The following is a 25,921-nucleotide window of genomic DNA, read 5'->3' on the forward strand; positions in this document are numbered from 1 at the left end:
GGATAACAACCTGCCATTACATTGCTGACAATCCTATTTTGGTCAATACTAACTTTCTTCAGAATGAAGTTATGTAGAAAACAACTTCTGTTTCGTGTTTCTGAGTCAATTCTAGCCTGAAATCGTGTATCCCAAGACCCCCTTCCTATTTCAAGGACATGAGCTGAATCCAAGATGGCCGACTTCAAGATGGCGACTAGAGACCAGACATGCTCTGTCCACTGGGCCCCTTGACCACATTTACAAACGTTGAAACGTTTCAACGTTTATGCAGAAAGGTTGAAACGTATTGTCACGAATAGTCGAACATGTCGCGAAAGGCAAAATAAAAAAAAATAACTCCCAAATTCAAAATCGACCAAACAAGAGATAGTGAAAAAAAAAAAACATGGAACCTTACAACATCCATTGAATAATCGACATTTTGCTGAAATGTCTCAGGCGTTCGCTGGATGATCATGAAAAATTACATTTCTAAAATTGCAGGGAGAAGAAATGATAATCTAGAAGTCTCGATTGTGATAACAGAAGAGATGGACGCGACGAGAAGACGAAAAAGAAGAACATAAGAAGATTAATCGATGCGGACAAGATAAACGATGATCTAATCAATAACATTACAGCATTAAGTGCCATGCATTCTTTCCTCGTTCGTAATAAATTTAACAAATTATAAAAAGGATAGCAATCCAACTTGTCATTTGACCTCCTTAGTGAAGTATGTTATAAAAAATATATATATATTGAAAGTTTCCAGTTCGTTTCATTTCGCGATTTATCCTCATAGCCGCGATAAACTTAGGAGGCACAGGCTTGTATACATTCCATCTTTCGTTCGGAGGGACAAGGTAAACCGAGCACCTAACCAACCATTCAATGATAATAATATTCATGAATTTTTGTTTTGAATTGAGAAAATAAAAAAATAATCACCTCCTTTAAATATCACATCTACTCTAAAGCATTCATTCGCTGTTCATATTTTCCGTCCTTGAATTCGAATGTATGTTTTGTCTAACAATTGATTAAATTAAGTACCGAACATTATCGAAAAGCAATTCTGAAAACATTATACTGAAATATTAACATTATAATAAGTGTCCTTCCATAGCCGTTTCAGTCTTCAAACTGCTTCCAACACTGCTTCTGCATACTTTTCAATAAAATCAATTTACCGTACGCCCTGGCCCTTTGCAGATTAACGAAAAATCGTCTAAAGTTTGAAGTTGTGACCCTTCTCTATACCGTTGCAAGCTTTTTTTGTGGTTATTCAAAGTACCTCATTTTCGCATATTCAAATACACACCAGTGAAGGGAGTTCATGTCTCATTAGTGATTTTAAATTTGTATTTTTGGGACCATGCACACACTTCCTAACATTGTTGCTTTGTAGTCGATGAGTTGTGCGGGTACAGATGTGAAGTAGTTAATAAGACCCCACACAGACAAGCCCCCCCCCCCCACCATTTCTTTCCGACATAGTTGTTGTTTTGTTACTAGAAAATTGTTATGATTACAGTACACCTGTATCAGTATAGAATAACATAGTGCCATTTTCTGTTTCTGTTGCCAGCAAAAGCAAATCTGCTGGTCACAGGTTCGAGAAACAAGACATTTTTTAAAAATTCTCCTGCGCATAATATGGACCACCTATAGCGATGATATAATATAGATCGTATTAACAAATATACTTCAAAATTATGTAATAAGATTTTGGTTTAGTATTTAATCACAGCAGCAAAACAAACTTCACAACTGAAGTTAACTATATTTTGCATACATGCAGAAACATAAATTTACGCCCCCCCCCCCCCGAGGTGGTTGTTGGAAGACTATATACAATAAGACACACCGCCCCCCATTCTTTACAATAATAAAAATATTGAATAAGTAAGCAGTGGAGTAAAATCCTTTGTTTCATTTTGATGTGAACAAAAATTATAGTTGATCTGAACCCCTTGTCCAAATGAAGAGTAAGCTCCGGTCCCATCTGGAGACTGCAAAACTGATATGTATGTCTATTCAGAAAAACCCAAAAGTTTTAACATCCATGCACATTACCGTACTGTGGCTGTTGCGCCCCACACCCATGTGTAATATTTTATTTCTCTTGTTGGCTGAACGCGAAGATGCTCGAGACTGCTTTCAAAAAATTATTTTCGGCCTCGCTTCACGATACAGCCGTATGCATGTAAAACTAGTATATCACACACAGGCAGAGGGGCAAAAGGTAACATTTCTCTCTTTCCCTCGCTTTTGCCCATCTTCCAGTGTTCGTCTAGATAGCGTGACTAGCAAAAATATTGAAATCGAAATAAAAATTATCCGTTATGGTCTCCCTCCCTTCTTTGCATGCATGTTGCGCTGACATGTAAATAAGCGCTATGCTTTAATAAAAAAAACAACCATTGTACAACTGTATAGGTCCTCGTCCATCTCATGCCAGGGACTGGGTATATCTTGTGTACAGTTTATAGTGGCATCATATTCCTTCACCAGATATCAAACTCGAGAGACTTGCAAGACAGCTCAGGTTATAACTTACTACGAGGTCTGTTTTTTTAAAAAAATAATAATCGTCAGTCCATATGACAATGCTTGCTGTTTAACTAACAGTATTCGAATCTCTAAGGGGGCGGGGCATTCCACATTTACCTTTGCTAGAAAGCGCAGTGCAATAAATATTATTTTTAAGTTATGCAATAATTTTAACATTATATTCATGTCCATTCCCCAAGACTAGATTTATATACACAACCAACTCGCTCTTGCAATATATTATCTGATGCGATATTGTGAAAAATTCTCGTATGTTCGCGAAACAGGAAATACACGTCATAGCTTCCGTGAATAGAAAGCAAGGTTACTGGGGGGGCACGCAAAATACCGTAAGAAGAATTATATATTCCAAATGCAGGCATCATCATTTTTCTCTTGCACAAATAGAATAATCGGGCTGAATTTCCAGTCTAAAACCACCATGTTCTGGCAGCAAGTATCAAAAACCTGTGGTAATTTTATTATATGATAGGAGGTGAGTGAAATGGTTGTTGCAAGTTATCTTTTAAACCCAGTACGTGTGTAGGAAAAACTGCGTATAAGCTGTATCACACTCTCTCTGTCTGTGTGTCAGGTGGTCGTGTCGTTCGCTAGTTGTATGTCACAGCTTAACCCGTACTAGGTAATATTTTTACATGAGGTAAGTTGGCATACTCTGGTAGGGTATATGTTTCAAGCCTCTAGCTGTAGAGCCTATTTGCAAAAAATAAGTTTGGTAACACTACTCGTCGAAAGCAGCTCAAACAGTGTTGCTAGCTGTAGGTTAATTTTCCCCGTTATACAATTGCAAGAGGTGAGTTGCTTATAGCCTATCTGGAAGGCTTGGTGTGTGTGTGTCCATGGCTTATGTCGTAGGTTAATAAAGTTTGCAATAGATCTTGTGTGTGTTGGCAACCGCCAGCCCTTACATGTGATATAGCAGCCTTACTTATTGTAAGACATAGTGTGTATGTATGAGTGGGGGAGGTTAGTTTAGTTCACGATAGATCGACCTGTCACGCTATGACCAATTTCTGCTTTTGAGTCACCTGTAAGGCTATATGTGGGTGGGTGAGGGAGCTTAGTTTAATTCACGATAGATCACATTTTAAATTTGCTCACTCTCTCTGTGTCTGTGTGTCAGGTGGTCGTGTCGATCGCTAGTTGTATGTCACAGATTAACCTAGGTAATATTAACTGTACTTCAAAAAATAAAATTGTGTGTATCTCATGTCGAACTAGAAACAAAAAAAATCAAACATTAAGCATGCATGCAGATTAATTAAGCTGTAAATTTAAAATTTGGCCTCCCCCAAATCGCATTTCATACATACATACATGTGGAGGACCCGTGGCCCACCTCCCAAGAGGTTTGGTTAGCATGCAATAGATCAGTATGCTAGAAAATACAGAGAAGAAGAAGAAGAGGGAGAAGAAGAAGAGGAAGCATTAACACTGCACCGCCGGTTAGCGTCATTAATTCTTCTTCTTCATTTTACTGCATACTTATCATCTTAGAAGGCTACGCTGTCAACTCCTATTTGTAGGTTAGCCTCGCCTCTGAAATATCATATGGCAATTTTTTTTAAAAAACAAAAAGTTTGTGAAGCGACTAGTCAGTGTTGCCAACTCCTATTTGTAGGTTAGCTTTGCCTGTAAAATATCGTATGGTGAAATTTTCTTGGGGTGGGTTGGCAACACTGAGACTCACTTAAAGTTGCAGAACCCTTTGATTACCACTATTGGTAGCAAAGCCTAATTTCAACTACAGAAGAATTTATGATGAGAATTTGGCACTCTTCAACAAGAAAAAAACTAAGATCAAGTTTGATAAGCCTATTTATGTAGGGGCTGTAATATTAGAATTGGCCAAATTACATATGCTGGTGCTTTATTACGATGTCCTTAAGCCTTTTTATGGTGATCGTGTAAAACTGATGTACATGGACATGGATAGCTTTATCCTTGATATTCAGACAGATGATGTTTATAAAAATATAGCACAGCCTGCATTGCTTGAATATTTCGATACCAGCGAATTGCCTGGCATCTGAATATTCAACCACACAACAAAAAAATGCCTGGCAAGTTAAAAGACGAGACACTTGGCGATGTTATTGTAGCATTTGCTGGGTTAAGGGCCAAGATGTACAGCTTTGAAACATCCAGTGGTGCTGTTACTAAAAAAGCCAAGAGTGTTGGTAGAGTAACTGTAGACAAAAAGCTCAGATTTGAAGATTATGAAGATTGTATCAAATCATGTAGCACAATCAGAACATCAGAATGCAGAATCCAGAGTGTGGATCACTTGTTGACTACAAATAATATAAGAAAAATAGCTCTGGACCCACATGACGATAAGAGATGTGTTTTATCATGTGGCAGTTTAGCACGTAGGGCAATTTTTTACAGAACGCATAATGCAGAGATTTTTGGGGGGGTACGTTATTTAATATCCAATGCTGTGCAATGCAAAATATAATTGTTCACTTTTTTTTTTTTAACTATTCTCTATGACCTTACTTGGTTTTTTTTTTCGCCAAATTATATGCTTCTAGTCTCCTATACAATACAATATACGTACAATATTGTCAACAGTATCATATTTGAGCAGGTCGCTTGTCACCTAAACACTACAGCTCACAGGTTGGCAAAATCTGACATGAAAGCAGATAATACGCTTAAGTCTTATTTATATGTAATTTTCACGGTCATACAATATTGTCAACAGTATCATATTTGAGCAGGTCGCTTGTCACCTAAACACTACAGCTCACAGGTTGACAAAATCTGACATGAAAGCAGATAATACGCTTAAGTCTTATTTATATATATAATTTTCACGGGGGCGTACAATATTGTCAACAGTATCATATTTGAGCAGGTCGCTTGTCACCTAAACACTACAGCTCACAGGTTGGCAAAATCTGACATGAAAGCAGATAATACGCTTAAGTCTTATTTATATATATAATTTTCACGGGGGCGTACAATATTGTTAAGAGCGTCAGTTTCCGTAGAGCTCTCTTTTTCCATCTTCCCTCTATACAGTGAAGCTGTAGAAGACACAATTAGCTAACCTAGCATACAACATATTTTCCTAATTAATATGGATATTGTCACACATTCCTCTTATTTTATACTGTTGTAAATAGAAAAAATTATGTACGGTAAATATTTTGTACATTATAGGAAAAAAATGCAAAATATCCCCCAACTTTAATTCGATCCACCTCTGAATCGAATTTTTACATATTCTCACGCCGGCACATATGTTGTTCTATTTTGCTTCTTTTACTTGCCTTGCTTAATTAACTCTCGCTAATTAGCATTTTTTTTGGAAGAAGTCAACTAGAAAAACATATGGCGGTATGAGAAATATGCAAATTAAAAAATAATTTAGTAATATAAGGGCCCTAGCAATTAGCTTCGTCGACTAAGAGTAAGTACAATTATATTCTTACATAAATTATTGTTTAATTTAATAAATTGTAAACTCGGAGCCTGCTATACTAACACTCCTTCTGTCTATTGAAAGCGAATGTTGCGTGCATGCGGAAATAACACAGAAAAAAAAAAGCGGATGGAAGCAATTTAAAATCAGTGGAGCAAGGTTAGTATTACGAGAGCGTAAAAACATGTGCTTTCATTCAACTTCGAAAAATAAGAATAAATGTGTGCATACAGAACACATATGCTTTCTTTTCACAGTTGTAAAATCATATAAATTGTACATGAAGTAAGTTACGGGAAGGCTCTCTTTTTTATGTCTGTGTATATGTTGTACAATTAGGTACAAGTATTGTACAATTAGGTACAAATTGTTGTACAATTATTTTCCCCAGTTGTCCAGTTGGAGTTGGGGGCATAACACTAGTACTATTTGTAATCACAGTGCTTACTCATGTATTTTGTTTAATATTTTATTTCAAATTCACTGTCAGAAACTAGTGTTGCCAGTTCCTGGATGTAGGTTTACCTACTCTGTTGGTTGTCACTGTCAAGCTTCCAGTATTCGTACAGCATAAAAAGCTATAACCCCCCTCTCAAAATATATACATTGTATACGCCAATTCTTGCTGTGAAATTTATATGCTGTTTAACCTAATAGAATTCGAATCTCTGAGAAAACCAAGTACTAAGCTTTAGCATTCCATATTAGCAAAATTTTTATACGTACGTATTTATAACCTCAATTTACTAATCAAAAAATCCCCCCTAACCAACCAATTAGCACATTTATATGACCTTCTATAGAGGAAGAGGACATAACATTTCCGAGCCGGTATTATTAATATGACATTCTTAACAGGTTAATGCATCAATCTTTAAGCAAACACTTAGGAATGTTTGAAATTCAAACAATTCTTGTGACAAAAAAAAACAAATAATTAGGAAATTCTTTTTAACCAAACAATCAACACAAATCTCTCTTTTTTATAGAGAAAAAAAAAGCATAACATTCCTGAGACAGTAATAGTGAACACTGTCGTTTGAAATTAGAAAAAAATTAATCACAGGAGCATCATCATCGTCGACATCGCTTATCCTGACGGGATGCACAACATGTTTATCCAACGTATAGGAATACACGTTGATGATTAAGCGTTTTCCTTCTGCATCTCGTGCTCATATTTCAAATTTTAATGTATCAGAAATAGTCACCAGGTATTCGATGCCAGACATTACACTTTCAAAACTCAAACTCGTATTGTTTGTAATATCCAACCCACTGTGGATTATTTTTGCAATAAACAAAATGCAGTGCAGCCAATATACACCTCCGATTGTTACAATAAGACTTTACCGCCGGGCAAACTGCTCGAAATAGACGCCAAACAGAACACAGCTAAATTGATAATAAATAGCATGTTATTTGTTTGGTTTGCGTCACAATACGGAAATAATAAGAGGCACGCGTGTGCGCGTGTGGCACATCATTCCCCCAAGAAAGGTTTACAAAAATCACAATATATAAACATTTGGTCCCCCGGGGACTTGGAAAATTACGATAAGATGCATTCGCTCACCACTGTTGCCAGCCATAAATCTCTCTCTCTTCATCTTACAGCAAAGTTGGCATCTCTATTTTTTTTTAGTTGCAGGTGGGTTGCCAACACACTCTAGTTAATAATGCTACATATTATACACACACACGCACACGCATACTGTGTTGCCATCCATCCATCCATCTTTTTCTCTTTTACGGCAGTGTGTATTTGTTGCCGGCTCTCCTTGCCCAGTGTATGTATGTTACGCCAGTATATATAAATTGGCTAAACCCTTGCCATGTAAAAAAAAGCTGTAGGTAAATATTAGCGACATTGTCAGTTGTTTAACTCTTCCCCCTCTCTCTCCTCTCTCTTTTTTTTGTAAAAGGCTATGGCAAAAATACTAGTAGGTTGGCAAATTGCTTTATGCACTGTAAAGCAAACCTCAAGCAAGGTTGCCAGCTCCTTGCTTTAGGTTAGGTTAGACCAAAATAAACCTTGGTGACTTTTTCGAGTAAAATGTTGGCAATACTGCGAGCACACAAGATTGCCAGCTTCTTGCTTTAGGTTAGATTAGACCAAAAAAAACCTTGGTGATTTTTTCAGGTAAGATGTTGGCCACACTGCGAGAAAATAAGGCTTATGCCTTACAAAAACAAACCATTAAAGCGAGCCTCAAGCAAAATTGCCAGCTTCTTGCTTTAGGCTAGGTTAGACCCAAAAAAAAACCTTGGTGATTTTTTTCGAGTAAAATATTAGCAACACTGCAAGAAAATAGAGTTTATGCCTTACAAAAACAAACCATTAAAGCAAGCCTCAAGCAAGATTGCCAGCTCCTTGCTTTAGGCTACGTTAAACCCAAAAAAAACCTTGGTGATTTTTTCGAGTAAGCAGCTGGCAACACTGCCATCAAATGAGGCTCATGCCTTACGAGACAAATCCATTAAGGCGAGCCTCACCGAGCCTCAATTGAGGTTGCAGAACCGGTCCAGTACCTCTACTTTCGATATTTAGCAATCACCCCTTACTAAGATCTCCACGCTATAACAGGTGACGGAAGAACAGTGTGGGAGGGAGACCAGCAGTCGGTAGGTAAGCCAAGGCCCTCAAGGGCTGTCGCGCTGTGGGTTATTATTAATAAGAAAATGGGACGGCATGAGTTTACAATACCGGACCACTCTCCAATTTCTATAAAATTTCGCCTACTTACTAATTTCGGTGTTCTGATGACGTATCATAGTAGTTCATATTTGGCGGTCACTTGTTAAAATTGTACATTTACGTGTAGAACTTGTAAAATAACCTTACGATTTACCACAGTGATTGTCCATAATACACAGCAATTTGAAACCATCTTTCTTTCGTTATTCGTTAATGGTCTTTCTTTGCGCACAACAATTTTGCTGACGTTAGACGAGGAATGCCTAACAGGTTAGGCCTGTTAAGTTAGGTTCCATTAGCATAAATACAAAGAAAAAATAGTATTTTACCTTATGCGTGTTGATTTCTTCATGTTGGGAAAATGGTGTCTTCCGTGGAGCTATTGTTCTTATGGTAGGGTTAGGTTACGTTAAGAAAACATAGTTTATTTCGTTGTTTTTTTCTCGATTTCCCTACTTGACCGCCAATTATTACATGCAGATTCGTGATTAGGAGTTCACAATTAGTGAGTAGGCGAAATTTCATAGAAATTGGAGAGTGGTCCGGTATTGTAAACTCGTTCCAAATGGGACTTCACAGGGTTCTTTGTGTTGGTCCATTATAATTTTGAAAGTTAAAGTAAAGAAGTCCTCCTCCGTAGCCGAGCGGGTTAAGGCGTTCACTCGTCTTGAGATCGTTCGCTGCGGGACGGCGTAGGTTCGAATCCGGCTCTGGTCGGAATTTATTCGGCCTACGTATAGGGCCGGTGGCAACCCACCATCGTGAGGAAATTGGGAAGCTCCGAATGAGTGAGCGTAATCCGGTCGAGAAGACCTACTATAACGGCTGGGAATACGTCGGGCTGACCCCCCGACTATTCCAATACTGGTTGAAGATCTCCACGCTTAGAGGTGACGAAGGAAAGTGTGGGAGGGAGACCGGCAGTCAGTAGGTATGCCTAGGCCCTTCATGGTCTGTTGCGCAACGGATTATTATTAAAGTAAAGAAGAAGAAATCAACAAAAAATTTTATCATGTATTCTTACAGCGTTATATTGTACTTACTATAAATGCGATTAGTTTTGTAAGAACTTCGAACTTAACATAATGAAATTCTTATTACGCTAAGACACTCAGAAATGGTTTTCTTTGTTTCCTTCAGTCCAACCAAGGCGAAGAATATCCACAAAAAGAGAAAGATGGAGTAAGTGGAAAATGTAGTAAGTATTTAATGACACGATACGCTTTGGATATACCTGTTAGCATAACTGCCAGACCGAATTTTTCATTTTCTTGTAGGAGGCCTGAGCTATTTTGATGGTGTGTACTGTGTATAATTATTATGGACACAGCCTGTATGATACACTTTTTAGTTGCTTTGAAAACTTGACTCCCACACCATCTATGAGAGAACTCTGAAACTAAGACAGCACAGCATTGCCAGGAGGTGGACACATTTGTTTTCAAAGGAGCTGTGTATCAGAACTATACACCCTGACTGCATGTCATGTATCATTCTCATATACATGGCCCGCGACAGGAGACAAGCTGTTTATCAATTTGATACACGTGACAGTTGAAGTGAGTATGGATTAAAAAAGTTAAAAGTATAATTAAGTTAAAGGTTTACTTTCGACAGCTATTTCTGCTATTAGCCTAGTAGTGGTGTAGCCAACGATTTCGGAGTCATACCCCATAGAACCTTCAATCAAAAATTTCTACAACTTCAGTTCGTCCACCACCTCACCAATTCCTGATTCTTTTAGAAGTAGCTGTGATAAAAATAAGCATATGTATTCCAATGTACTTAGATGAAAATTTGAATGATAACACACAATATTGATGGTTAACTCCGTCACACTTCAGCATATTCTTCAACTCCACAAATCGTTCACATTGCCTTCAACTACTGGTTACTAACCCTATTTTCAAAAACTATCGTTGATATGCAATGGAAATATGAATGAAACGACATTATGATCCAACAATTCGAAATCGGAATATTTCCAGATTTTGCAAAAGGTGCCAATAATTTATGCTTCACTAAAACAATGCCAAGTCTGTAATTTATGCAGCTCGTGTAGTGTCTTATACAACTAAGGAGTACATTTGTAGTATTTTAAGTCCATATTTAACTCCATATTATGGTGAAAATATCTGAACATATATTTACATATTAAGCACATTTTTGCTGCATATAAATCTGTTCCTTATTTTCGAACAATATTTTTAATATTCGTAAAATTATGTTATTTTTGTTTGTGCCGTTCAAATTCTTCGGACGTTTTCAGTATGCGGTCAGTCTCGGAAGGACACAAGGATAGTAGGAGGAAAGGAAGCCACTGCTCATGCCTACCCGTGGGTTGGGATGCTTCGAATGACCAAGTGGCCGTACTGTAGCTGCAGCATCATTAGCGACCGCCACGTTCTCACTGCTGGACATTGTGTTCACGGGTGAGTTTAATTACCTTTGGAAACTCTTCGAGCCAGCAGTCAATTCAAAATGAATATGCGGCCTACTCTGGTAGTGTTTGTCTTTCGCGGGAAATTTGGAATTCCCTGAAGGTTTTCAAAGCAAATTTATATTTTGGAGACTATGAATGTTAGATACATTATTAGAAATTATTCTTCGTTTCCTCTAGTACGGACATGGTTATAAGCCTGTTGTAGAAAAAAAGAAAAAAAAAACCTGTTAATTTATTAATTAGAAGATGAAGAAGAAATTAATTTCGTCGACCTCCCACGTAGGCAAAGCCGTGACATGAGTGTTATAAAGGATACTCCATTTTGCCTGATATGTGTTACATTCTCGTGGCAAGAATTTCCACTTTCTGTAGATACTTTCGGGGAAAATATCTAATGTAAATGCAGTGAGTTTATCGGAGGGAAATTGCCAATGCCTCACCCCAAACCTAGCCTGAATTGAATTAAACTTTACTAGTTGCTAATATAATGCTTCAAGTGTATTGTAGCACTTAAAATATGCATATCCAAACATTAATTGAGTCACAATTTGTTCAAAAAATAGAAAAAAATATATGTGACACATGTCTCACATCTCGGCATTAGTGACCCCACCTAAGTATGACGCCTTGTAATTAAGGGGTCCAGTTTTCTATACCCGATGGAGGCACATAGTGGTTCGGATCCCACTTTAAACTGTAGGTTCAGTCCCAATTAGCCTATAAAAGTGGACTCATAACAAAAACTCAAACCTAAGTGTGACTTATATTTCACATCTCAGCGTTTAAGTTTAATGTATTAACGTATACTTTTACGTTTATTGTTAAGTGGAAGAAAGGGCTCTGTACAGCCTAACTCCTCAATTTAAAATAAGATGTTAATAAATAAATGAAATTGGAAATTTCTCTTCTCATGCCATTTCTTGTTTATAATTTAGTGTTTCTTTCCTTTCAGAATAAATATCGAAGGTCTGGATATCGTATTAGGGTTGCACGATAAGTACAACATTAATGACGGTTCCATCTTGAGGAAGCCGAAGAAAATTATTCAACACGAGAAATTTGAGGCTGCCTCCTTCAATAACGACATTGCCTTGATAGAGTTAGACCGGCCAGTAGAGTTCAACTCACGTGCAAGCTCTGTTTGCCTTGTCTCGAAAGGTAATTTGCCTTTCTGCAAATAATTTTAATATCCAAAATACACACCTCGTACATGAAAGAAGTAGCCTGTCATTTGTGTCTTGTAACAGTCTTTACCAATATTTTTAGTTCCTTCTGGTGCTAGAATTCTCACATCGGCGTTGGATTCATGTAGGCTCGATTGTTTAATTTAGTTTCTTTTAGTTTGCTTTTCTGCCACTTTAGGCTAATCGCCAAGATGGGGGATGAGTGATATGATGTAATTGATGGATATGTATATCCGAAACCATACAGACCACTATGCCTAGGCCTCCTCGATGTGCTAACCACTCCGCCACGGAGGCCGGCTGGATTCATGGAGACACTGTTCAGTATAGCAATATGAGTAGAACCGGTGGAGGCGCAGTAGTTCGGATCCCACTTTAAACTGTAGGTCCAGTCCCGATTAGCCTTACTGTGCTTAAAGTGAACTTAAAACATCAACTCAATATGAGTAGAAAATGTTCACAGAAATACAACTTTAAGATGTTCATATTTTCTAATCAAAAAATCAGGACATTACTCTAGAAATTGAAGTACAAGGTGCATAGCCGGAAAAGTAGTATACAAAATCAAAAATACGACCGTGATTATTATATGTTCGTTATTTTGTGAAGGCATCTGTAAGCTATTCATAGCTGGGGCTGGCACGCCTGCCTCGCGCATCACACGCTGGAAAACAGTTACACAAGATGGCGGCACCCTTACAGGAGTGCTCCAAGCTGTAGCAGCGAAGTGTTGTGAGATTTTTGTTGAGTGAAGGCATGAAACCGATAGAAATTCATCGCCGCATGACAGTTCAGTACGGTGACAACTGTATGAGTCGATCACAAGTGTACGAGTGGTCTGAGAAGTTCAAACAGGGTATAACCAGTGTTGAAGATTCTCAGCGTCCAGGTCGCTCTGTCACTGCAGTCACGGAAAGCAACGTCGTTCAAGTGGAGAACTTGATACGGGAGAACCGGCGTATTACTGTCAGTGAAATTGCTTCCCAGATGGAAATAAGTGTAGGATCAGCCCACCATATCAACCTTTGCGCGAAAAACTGGTCTGGTGTCCACTGGTGTGCTTTTGCTCTATGACAATGCGAGACCACACACTGCCAATGTCACATTGTCTACCATCGACCTATTTTAGTGCTACCCCACCCTTCATATTTGCCCGATCTTGCACCATCCGATTTCCACACCTTTGGCCCACTGAAAGATGCACTAAGTGGATCGAGGTTCCAGAATGACGACGAAGTCCAATCAGCGGTGCACGAGTGGTTACGCACATGTCCAAAAGAATGTTTTTTCGTGTAGAATCAGTGCCCTTATCAAGCGCTGGAATAGGTGCATTGAAGTAGGAGGGGCCTATGTTGAAACATAGTATTATAGTTCTCTTGATGCTTGTAATAAATATTTGTTACAACATATTTCCGGTTATATATTGAATGAGCCTTGTATCTTGTTACAAGCGTAGCACTATACAATTGTAAGGGAAACTGTTGTACCTTGAGCATAGTGTACCTTGGAATATTTACTGGTTCTGATTATTGCTGCTAAAATCAGCTGAGTTGTTGACAATGCCGATAGTTCTGGTTTGTTATGTTACAAAGCGTTGATTCTCTGGACGAAACAATTTTTTCCGTGCCAAAAGTAAATGTTTTGTTGGTTGTAATTTGTGTTCTAACCTATAAACGAAATCGTATTTGCTACAATGATCATGTACAGCATGTTCCTTATCATCTGGCCAGTAAATTGGCATACTAACTTCAGTAGTTTATTGTAACCATTAGCTTAGGCAGCCATATTTGTTGAAATGTGCACCCTGTTGTACAACCTTGGAACACAAACATCATGTCACAAATTAGGTCAGGTATTATGAGGGGCCCGATTGATCCGAATGTCTTGAAGAAAGCTGCAGAAGCAGTTCTGCTTCCTCCAGACTTATTGTCTTAGACTTCGCAATTAGAGAAGCCTGCAAAGTGTATAATATGAAATTAACAACTTTGTCAAGATACCTTTCAAAATTTTGGACCAAAATTTTGACAAGTTTTAACAAAACAAATAAATATAGGCTCATTCCTTGACACGGTTGAACGCCGCTCTGGATCGATTTCCCCTGAACGAATTTGGAACTGTGACGAGACTGGAATGTCTACGGTTCAGACTCCAGGGAAGATGGAAGCTCCAAAATGAATAAGGTAGTTTGGTAGCGCAACATCTTTCGAACGTGGCAATAACGTCACAATGATTACGGCAATTAGTGCATCTGGGAATATAGGCCAATCAGCCACAGGTGTTAGATATTTCTGACCAGGAAGGACAAATCGGATTAAATTTGCCAAGTCCTTCTGTGTCTGCTCCAAAGACAGACAAACCTGCACCCAGTTGTAAAAATGCAGGCCAACATGGAGCTACAGTCCTAGTGTCACCAGAGGATGTTCAACCCTACCCAAAGGCTAAGCCAAGAAATACTAAAAATATTGGGAGAAATCTGGAAAGAACTGTAATTGCTATTGACGATCCAGAAAAGCTAGAGTCTTTACGGCCATATTCCAGCCTACATTCTGTGTTACAAGGTACAAGAGGGAATGTTTCTTGGTGCATGACCATCTTGTAGCATAGAACATTTTATATATCATTAAATTTTATTTTTTCTATCCTTAATAAAAGTGTCAAACAGCAAAATACATACAGGAATTTAATCCTATGTGTACAAGATTCAACTATGTTCATTTTTAGGTGGCACGTGGAATTCCAAGAAGGCTGTCGTTGCAGGTTGGGGATCCACAAGCGAACATGGAGTCACGTCTGCTGTCCTTAGAGAAGTAGAAGTTCCGCTGATAAATATCAGTTATTGCCGGAGCTACAAAATATCTTATAAAGCTTCCGAGATATCAGACAACATGCTCTGTGCAGGATACGATGCAGGAGGAAAAGATGCCTGCCAGGTTAGTGTGCCTTCGAATGAATGTACGCACGCATATAATGGTTGTATGTGTGCCTGTGCAATTGAACACTCTTCTAGATTGGTGTAAGCCTTGTTGTTTGTGTTTGTGATTTCTTATCTATACATGCACAAGACATATAAAATACGTAGGTTCAAATTAAACAATATAACTTTAATGCATGGAAGTCATTTACGTACATCTTACACACTGTTACTATGACAACCAATCAATAATAACATGCTATAAAATACAAATTCTTCTCCTTCCTCTTATCATGCGTCTATCAATTGGTTGAATTAAATAAGCTGTTAAAACATGTATATCTTATTTCCTTTTGTGTAGCTGCCTTTTAGCGGGGGTTTCGGGTTCGATCCGTGATGGACGCACATTGCATAGTGTTATGGATTTCATTTTGAACTCTATGTCCAGTCCCAGTGAGCCTATATGAGCATCAAGAAGACTTGAAAAGAAGTTTTGATTTTGTTATCCTAATTTGGATATTACGATTCCTTTAAACTAAGGAAATTACACCGTGCCTTTGTAAGCATCATCAATTGAAATATATCCTACATTTTTTAAAATTTTAAACGTCACAGATTATCTTCTAGGTACACAATTTCGGACAATAATAGGAACCGATAAATGTAGAACTAAATTATTTCAAACTTTTGTACATTTTAAATATACTGACTAAGACATAAGACTAAAAAAATAAACTTTACTGTTGTAGTTTCGGATATACTACCGTTTGGTCTAAATATTGCACACAACTTTAACATGTCGAAATATACAATGTATTCTTGAACAGATAATGCATCTGAAAGATTTCATTTAAATATCTTCCTGAAGACTGAAACTATTCCTACTCTTGTGCTGCAACACAGAATAATTATCCTTCTGTTGGTTTATAGCTATGAGTTTGTAAACATAATTTCAACGTTTTACAATAACCTTCAGATGATGCATTGTCTCTGGAGTCCATTTTTTTCTTTTTTGCTCAGAACTGATATTTTAATGTAATAGAAGTGGTATCAAATCTAATTACCAGAAAAAAGTGTAAGAAATTGTTTGCGTTCACTAGAACGTAAATATATGTAGTGTGTTTGTAAATAATAGGATCATATTCTGTTACAATTTTCTTACAATAATATAAATGTACTAATGAGGTTTACTTGAGATTTTGATAATTTACTTTTAACATCAATAACATATTGTTACGTAAAAGGAAATAATATATAGTAATTGCAATCATTTCAATGGCTCTATACTCACAGGCACTTAATTCAGGAGACATTAAAGGAACTTTTGCACCTACATAACGGTATTTTGAATGTTATCGCAATCACATTTTTAAAACATTTATATTACATTTCAGGGCGACAGTGGAGGACCAATGTTTTCAGAAACTTCGCCTGGCAGTGGCCAATATCAACAAATAGGTACAAAGTTTTGCTTTTTCTAGGAATGTAGAGACTCGCGCTGGTATTTGTCGGTAGGGTTGCAGGCTCATCAATTATTGAGGTTAACTCCGCAGACCTCTATTTGATTGTGATCCGTAATTTACGTGTAGCTCTAACTTCGCACGTTCGTGGCACGATGCAGTGCGGAATGGAGAGTTCTGTGTTTCTGTTCATGTCTTTATATTACGCTATTTTGTTTATTACTTGACCTATCATATTGAAGATTCATTCCTCTCAAATGTTTGATCTTTTTTTAGTTCCACAGAATACATAAATATATTTGTTAGTTTGTTTACTGGTAAGAGATTTAGAATTTACTTTGTGCAGGATATCTAGACAATTTTTCGCTCATTCGTATTAATGTTACCTGGAATTATCATTGCGGGAATAAGAAATATCCTGATGGAACTGTCAATGATGCAAAACATACTGAATGATATTAATATTAATACACTCAATATGTCAAAAAAACACAATCATGATGGTGCCTCATATCCTTCATGATATTCCTAACAAGTTCTGTTGCCATGCCAACCCGTCACACACTCCTGTTCCTGTGCCACTGTATGCTTGTAAGAACAATAAGCCCTTTTCTCCTTACATTCTCACCATTACAATCCTCCCTTCCATTTATTTTTCACACACTATTCCAGCATCGTGATTTCCTTTGCTTTCTCCACCAGAATAAAATATTTGTAATTCTTCTCTTACCAACTCATCACTTTGTTCCCACCCCACTTCTGATATTACCATAATATCTTCTTTATTTTTGTCATATCCATTTTAAGTTTTCAGTCTTTCCCAACCCGCAAGTGTGTCTTGACATTCCATGTGCCAATCCTTAGCCTGTCCTTCTTCTGTTGATTTCTTATCACTATGTCATATCGGATCGTTTCCAAACATCTCCCCTTCCGAACAATCGAATGGGTGCAATTGCAGTTTTCCTAGAGCAGAAAATTGCAGTAGGTTTCCGTTACTTTCCGTACACCACTCTCTCTTTTGCACCTTGAAAGAAGTTAGGGAGTCTATAATCCAGTGTTCCAATTAACGGGGCGAAGAAAATGATTTTTATCCCTGCCAGGGATGTTTTTATTCCCATCAAAGAAAATGAGATTTAAGCTAAGGAGCATACCATTGCTTAACTATGTAACAAACACCAATTGAAAAATCATTCCTGTCCATTAATGGTTCAGCCATCAAAGATTTCCCTGCCGAAAAGTGTTCAGGATTGTGGATTAAAGGACAGCATTCTGAAATTCACCAACCTTACCGAGTCGAAACAAGAGCAGGCTGTATTCCACTTAATTTCCTAGGTTAGAACCATTGTTCTATGGTCCTCGGAACCGCAAGGCAATAGTTTAGTTTACTAACTAGTAACATGTACTAGTACAAATTTACATACCCCCATAAGAAAAACTACCTCTACAAATGAAATCACAAATACGTCACTGAATGGGCACACCCCAAAATCAAAAACTGAATACGAACATTGCTATAATCCTTACTTCTCTAGTTAAAATATACATGACCACAATGTATTAACGATTCTGCAGAATTAGCTGAATTCTTAAATAAAACAATTTTCTAACAATATTTGGAACAATCATGAAAATGGTTATGTAACAAGTTGAAGAAAAACATCATACATGATAGATGTAAGCAGTGCGTCACGGAATGATGCGCCGTACCGGCACCTTGTAATGGATGAGAATAAAACCAATAACATGCTATTTCAACGAAAGAAATATGCGTATGCATTTGAGTGTGACTACATGGATGCACGATCATTTATGAACGTACCACAATCTTTTGAAATATTTGATTTTTGATTTGGTTTATTTTACTTTCCTTCTGGGCCACTTTTCAATAATCGCGAAGATGGTGATTAGTTATGATCAGGGTGGATTGATTTAAATCAGGATTTAAATCATGTGATTTTTTGAAAAAAAAATCACTGATTTGAAGCACTCTAAATTAAAAAAAATATATAGAATAATGTACATAAGGATTTTGTAAATATCAGAAACACTTTTGGCGAAAGTACATTACTCTCGTAATCATTTAATGGTGATTAATAGGTTCTGTGATACGAAAATAAAGGATAAGGAAGGAAATGTAAACAGAGGATTTCTCTTGATTTAAAATTCAATATTTTTATAGACAAAAATAGCAAATACTTTATGTAGAAAAATATACAAAATACTCTTCATGTTAAATCATAAGTAGTGTCAATATCATTAAACTGTAAATAAACATGGCATCTGATATTTTTCGAACGATCATTAAAAAAATCTCCAAAATTCAGCTACAAAGACTATAAAAATATTTAAGTTAATATTTTATTTTACAATTATAGAGTACATCCAGAATGTTTTAGTTTCACTGGAAGAAAAGTTACTGAAATTTTTATAAGTTTCATTAACAAATCAACAAACATTTCCCTAGAAATAGAAAAATGCATGTTTACGTATATTTTTTAATTGCTTTAATAAAACTGTTCAAATATTTTGCAGGGAAATTTAATAGAAAAGCCTTTCTATAAAATAAATATATCTACGTGCATGGTGCCAAAAACCATGCAAGCAATTTTAAGCATGTTTTTTTAAAAAAAAATCGATTTAAATAAAGAAATCCGATATAACTAAACAAATCAAGAGAAATGATTTTTCAATAAAAATCATGATTTTTATCCACCCTGGTGATGATACAATGAAATTGATGAAGGAACACTCACATATACCCAGGCCGGGATTCGAACCCTGGAGAGCTGGCGTAGTGCTAACCACTCCACCACGAAGGCCGGCCACAATCTTTTCAGAATCTCAAATGACTGCAATAATAAACGAAAACATTGATGTAGCAAACCAACTTGAAGAGTACCGGAATCTTTCTTCCAAGAAAGAAACACTGGATGTAAGTATACGAGTTGTTGTCGAGTTGGTGTTTTAAGTCCACTTTATGCATAGAAAGCATGGGCGGAGTTTGAGCTTTTGCTTTGGGGGGGACAGACTATGAGAGAAGCATATGATGTACCTGAGGGTTATTGAATATCCCCTAGTTTATAAGGTGTCCGGAGACCTTCCCCCGGAAATTAGAAAAAAAAAACAACTTAAAAACACAGAGTTTTAGGCCTTTTAGATTTGAAAATCTTAAATTTCCTCGCTTAAGTAAAAAAAATATTAATTAGTACATTGGTTGTCAGTTTTTAAAGAAGCAAAACAGTACGATTATTGCATTTTGCATTTCATTAATTTTTTATTGATACAATACTCGTATTACTTTAAAAAAGTTACGGTACAATAGTAAGCTTCAGAAATTTTAGAAAAACTGTACACATAAATCAAATCGTCTAAGTTATTTTTTTTTAACAACATCTGATTCAGAGTATAAGATCATTAAATTCTTCAATCTCTCTTGACTCATTGTGCAACGCAACCAGTTGTGGATTCGCCTCATAGCAGAAAATGTTCTCTCACAAGTGGCACTATTTGATGGCAGGGTAAGAGAAATTTTCAGAAGAATGCTAAAATTTGTGTGTGTTTCTGTATGTTTGCTTAAAACTGTGTACACTATCTTTGGAACAACATTCTTCAAAGGCTCTCTTATCAAACTCAAACCTGAACTTTCCATTACATTTCTTAAAATGGTCAATTCTGCCATCAACATTGTTGTTACAATACCAGGAATGGAGTAAATATTAATGAAACGTGCAGCTCCTTCTTCATCCAGATGAATAAATCTTTCACTGGCTTCAGCAACTTCCTAAGTTTCACTACTAAATCTTCTTTTCAGTTCGCCAATCAAAATATCCAGCAATGGATAAAAAAATCACACTTGTATTTTTTCTTCCAGTTTTCATCACTTTGAAATGTAGAAAGTATTTCAGCAGATGTCTCTTCTCTGGTTCTCTGGCCAACTGAAGAACAAACCAGATAAACATCTAATTTGTTTGATATCAGTCTAGGCCATTCAGGTTTCTTTCATCTCACCTCCACCTTCAAAAATGTTCAAACCTAATTTTTTGTCAACACCCTCTATTTATTCCATTCCATTTTCTGTCCCAAGTGTTTTCGTTTCGCTGGCACTCAAGCTCCTTTATCACTCCGTTGGCTACACTGGAACTTTGAGCTATTGAGGTATCAGCTTTCTGAAGGGACTGGGATATAACATTTATGAGGGGGAGATATTCAGAAAATTCTGATAAACATACAATGAAATCCAACGATTTTATAGCTGAAAGCAGGCCTTTGGCGTCAGGCTTTTTAGAACGTCAAGATTTACGGTATGGCTTCATAACAAAAATGTAGTAACTGAACTTAATCATGTGTTATTATTTAGTTTCTTTTTAAGTTGGGTGGGCCAGGTCTCCCCTGGCCCCTCCAGAACTCCACCTATGATAGAAAGGCTAATCAGGACTGGACCTACAGTTCAAAGTGGGATCTGAACCCCTATGTGCCTCCACCGGGTATCGAACCCGGGACCGTAAGTATACGAACAGGCTTTAACATAGATAATTCCCCTTTAAATTATATGTCCTTTACAGAGTCTAACTGACGTGTACAATCAGGTAATGTATAATGAATGAGTTCAATGTACCCGAGCTTAGATCCATTATGACTCGTGTGTCTCGGAATAAGCTACCAAATAATACACCCAATTTCACAACTTGAAGCAACGAGACATACATATGTACTCAAAAAGTAGCAAAGGCAAATGACTTACAAGCCACGTAGGCTATAACGGAAATATACCAAGATACACTATATTCAGCCTGTTTAAGATGTGTACGTTCTGTTAAGTGCTTCAGCCGTACAGCTTGGATACCTAGATAACGAAAGGGCTCGGATTTGTCATCTGACATTACCAATACAACTTGACGTTTTAACAGAACCATACGTCACTATACGCTTACGCACCCCAACTACGAGGTAGGGAGATAAGTAAACTGTACTGAACTGCCCCCCTCCCCCCCAGATTTCACCGATGTTTACCGCACCAAGCTCTTGGTGTTTGTGTTTAGGTTGAATATCAGTTTCATCAGGGTTCTTGACCCGAACAACATCGGGAAATTCAAATTATGCTTCGCCTACCGTACCCAGTGACGGATTAAGGTGCAGCATTAGGCCCATTCCTGAAATAGGCCCAGATGGAAACAGACGAGAATTTCCGAAAGCTTATCAGTTTTATTTTGCTATGTTAACATGAAAATAAATCTTAGAATGAAATTTGGAGCCTCAATTTCTGACGCCTAGACACAGCGTTACTTATTATACAGTTACTATTATTCTTTGCGCTGTGACGGAACTATAACGTCGTTGTGTTTATTGTTCACCGAAGATTTCAGTTAATGCTATCAATTTTACGTTAAACAGTTTACTTAGCCGCGTTTTTTTGCAATATCCTGGCGATTGTTGCCACTTGATTATTGTTCACAATTTCTTGCACTTGATATAGACGATATGATTTTCTTCTTTTACATACTAAGACTCAAAATGATCAAATTAAACACCCGCTACATCACAAGAAATTAAAGTAAGGTTAACACCCCTTTTTACATTCTGTCAGCTTCTAATACATGATATAGGTAATAGAATTGCAGTGGTCAATCTATTACAAAAAGGAAGTACTGGTGACGTTATTAATAAATAAACAATTACATTGCCTACATTTCTTAATACCCACAGTATTATTCTTTACAGCTAAAATAATATGATAATATTTCGAAGATTCTATAAGTCTATATTTAAAATACCTGTATAAGGATAGTGTTTTGGTTGAAATATTAATTCAGGAATAATTTTCTTTATTTGATTAAAAAACATTTAAATAACCGGACAATCCCGTTAAAAAATATTCTACCTTTTCTAAACGTAACACTGAAATGTATAGTGAAACGCAGATAAGTTCGTTTTCTTATAGAGGAAGGCGGGGCAAGGCGGGTCAGCGAGGTAAGACGGAGCAGCAAGTACGGGTTGTTCTTGCCAAATAAGTGGCGCTATTCATCTGATGTTCTTGGAACTTCATCAGCACATAGTACTCTTCGTCTCGACAGCCGCTGGTATCAGTTCGAGACGGTGTTCCTGGAAGAACGGAATGTACGTACATTTTTCACCCTCTGTTGCAATAATTCGGCAAACTAGTTGCTGCTGTATGTTACAAAATGGGGTTATTATTGTGAACGCATGCTTATATTATCTGTCCAGCATGCTTGTCGGATATCATAAATAAAGTTGTATAGTTATTTTCAATTCACACATTTTGTGTTACGATCTTGTAACCTGATAATGTGACGTTGGGACATGATGGGGTGGGGCATAACGGGTTAACCCAGTTAACAGTAACGTGGTTAGTGAAGCAGACTTCTTGCCTTCTGCTCTTGTCCAACAACCGACATTCAGCATTGAGCTCCCTCCCGATGCAGCCACAACAGAAACAGCTTCAATCCTTTGGCTTTCGACATTGCTGCTGAGGAACCAGCGTCATCCTCCTTTAAAGTTACAAGTCCTCAAGTAATTGTGCCTTTTCCAAAGGCAGATCTAGAGAACAAAAGATGATATTCAAAACGACGTGGAAAGACAGCTGTACAGAGCACAACAAACTCATCAAATTATGAGAGCAGCACCCAAGCGCAAGTTGGTACTTCCAAAGCCAAGAAACACAAACAAGGCTCTAGGATATTTCTGATGAAGGTTGGTTCAGGTGTCTTGTTTCTGCACGATGCGATTGGCGCATAATTCTTGTGCAGGTGTGTCAAGCGAAGACGAAAACGCTGTTCATGTTTGTGGTGTGTGTGAAACTTAATTGTTTGAGTAAGTAAGTATACACAATTCTACAATTAAAAAGTCCACTATGTTTCTATAATTATTCTTACTTAATAATGTTACAATTAAGTAGTACCTAGAGGAAGGGGCAAAAGCTTTTTATTTTAAACAAAATCACAATATATTCCAAATATTAGGCGTATCTTTTCAGTTTTCACACGTTTTAAACATTAACAAAGAACCAATAAAACTATTTGTGCCAATACAAATCATATCTGATTTAATTTTGTACTTCAAACATGTGGTAAAACATTAGTCAACCCGTCTTTCCCCCTTCCCCTATTTATGTGATTGTGTCGTTGTTTTATGAAATTCATTCACATATGAACAAAACCAATTAAGCATTGATTACTTCATAACATATTTTTTTCTCATTTATAAATTGTTGGTATCTGGTTATCAGGAAAGAAAGAAAATTTTAAACGATAACAAGAAAAATGAATCTCATTGTGCTGAACTTTTTAAGCAAATATAATATTTTGGTTATATTAATTATTATCTATTCAATAAAGTTTAAATGACTATAATTATAAATATGCAAAACGTTAGGTTGCAAAATCTGTGTAGTATATAGTAGTCCAACAACTATAGAATACCAAATATATATATATATTTTTTTACAGGAATTGTGTCGTGGGGAATTGGATGCGCCAAACCTGGCCAACCAGGAGTATACACACGAGTAGAAAATTATATGGACTGGATCAGTAAGAACATTCAAGGTTCAAATACTTGTGTAAGAAGCAATGATTAAAGATATATCGGTTTGTCACATGAATGATTTACATAAAATCTCATCAATTAAATAACTATTTCCTCTTTAATTTTATTAATTATTAAATGAAAACGAATGGCAATCGCAAATGCGAATCTACCATAATGTTGCGTGAGATCCATGGAAAGTAGTCTGATATTAAAAATTATGCTTTTTGGAAGCATTTGTGCTAGCACAAATGTTAAAGAAAAAGATTCACTATAAAGCAGCACTACTATTTTAAATTCATAATCAATATAAGGGCAACCTTAAAGGGTATCACTGACTACACTTCTTGATTATGTTGTGATATTTCAGTGCAGAAGAAGGTGTTTGCATTATCTACAGATTTAGATGTCATTAAATATTCAGATAAATAAAACACATTAAGTACATTTGAAAAATACTTATAATACATATTTTTACATATCTGTAAATATTGACTATTAAATGTTTACAAAATCATAAAAATATAGAACTGTATTAACCCTGTAAAGGTTTTGTGTAAAGTAACTTACTTTCCAATCTACAGTTGTATCTCTAAAAATCTTGAAATGTTCCTATATAACATGTATTCAAACACAATCCCATGAACAAAAAAGCATCTTCTTAAAGTTTGGTTGTCCTTGTAAACACAGGTAAGGCAAAAAGGCCGAATCATTCTACAGGGTGTCCGAGAAGTCCTCGCACACGTATTGCAAATTATACAATATAGCCGTTCCTCAGCACTGGAAATTTGAGCGCTCACATGAGCCTTGGTAAAACAACTTAGCGAGCGTTCCATGAGACCTTCAGAGCAGGGATGCCAATCTCAAGAATAAAATCATTTCGAAGCAACATGGTCACAACGCAATAATTGCAATGCAATGCAACATTTATTGAATTGAATTGAAAAGTCTTTTTATTTGCTACAGAGCGAGATTCAGCCTTGGGCTGCTCTACCACTTAACTCTCGTGATTGAAAGTTACAATACATATATTTATAATACTGAAATCAAAGATATAATATAACATGAATGAATTTGACAAATGAAAAAATAATAAAATTTTAAGAGAATGCAATGACAGATACAATAACACACACGCACACCCATACACACGTGTACATACGCAATTTCCAAATTGAGACTAAAATAGCATGCACAGGTTGAAATATTCTTTGTGCCAGATAAGTGTTTGCAAAATACATGTTTTTACTTTACTTGATTCTTGCTGCTTATCCGTACGAGCTAATGCTCAATTGTTGTCTTTGCAATAAAAATAATACGACTTCTTCTCTGAAGTTTATGACAGTCTAGTGTGAAAGTGCTGCATTTCTTTTGCAGTGATGTTGAATGTTTATCATTATTTCACAATTATTTCACAATTGACTACTGTAGAAATATTGTGTAGCAAATATCATTGATTACATTGTGTATATTTTAAACTGTTGCGTTTTGCACAGTGCCGGTTCTACAAGCCGCTAAACTCCGCAGTGCAGGGGGGCCGGAGACAAGTAAGCCTTTAGGGGGTCTCCGCCATTGGCATAGTAGAGGGTTCGTATATGCGTATGTAAAAATTAAACGTAGTTACTCAGGGGTACAGAAACGAATACAATATATACAGGTAAAGGTAAAGTTCCCGTTGCATATAGGACCGT

At 36.7% G+C, this 25,921-nt stretch overlaps 1 protein-coding gene across 1 annotated transcript in view; it reads left to right on the forward strand.

Annotated features, from left to right (window-relative positions):
• Nucleotides 1–24,563, forward strand: part of LOC146003603 (trypsin-1-like) — a 37,693-nt gene extending 13,130 nt beyond the window's left edge. Inside the window, exons 2-7 of the mRNA XM_083141915.1 lie at nucleotides 9,831–9,888; nucleotides 10,960–11,122; nucleotides 12,086–12,291; nucleotides 15,039–15,247; nucleotides 16,623–16,686; nucleotides 24,152–24,563. Of these exons, the coding sequence (XP_082998041.1) occupies nucleotides 9,831–9,888; nucleotides 10,960–11,122; nucleotides 12,086–12,291; nucleotides 15,039–15,247; nucleotides 16,623–16,686; nucleotides 24,152–24,282 (831 nt within the window). The 3' untranslated portion in view covers nucleotides 24,283–24,563. The remainder of the gene's footprint in view (nucleotides 1–9,830; nucleotides 9,889–10,959; nucleotides 11,123–12,085; nucleotides 12,292–15,038; nucleotides 15,248–16,622; nucleotides 16,687–24,151) is intronic.
• The last annotated feature ends 1,358 nt before the right edge of the window (nucleotides 24,564–25,921 follow it).

Source organism: Lepisma saccharinum, chromosome 20 (assembly GCF_977018435.1).
Source record: "Lepisma saccharinum chromosome 20, izLepSacc3.1, whole genome shotgun sequence".
NCBI classification, from domain to species: domain Eukaryota; kingdom Metazoa; phylum Arthropoda; class Insecta; order Zygentoma; family Lepismatidae; genus Lepisma; species Lepisma saccharinum.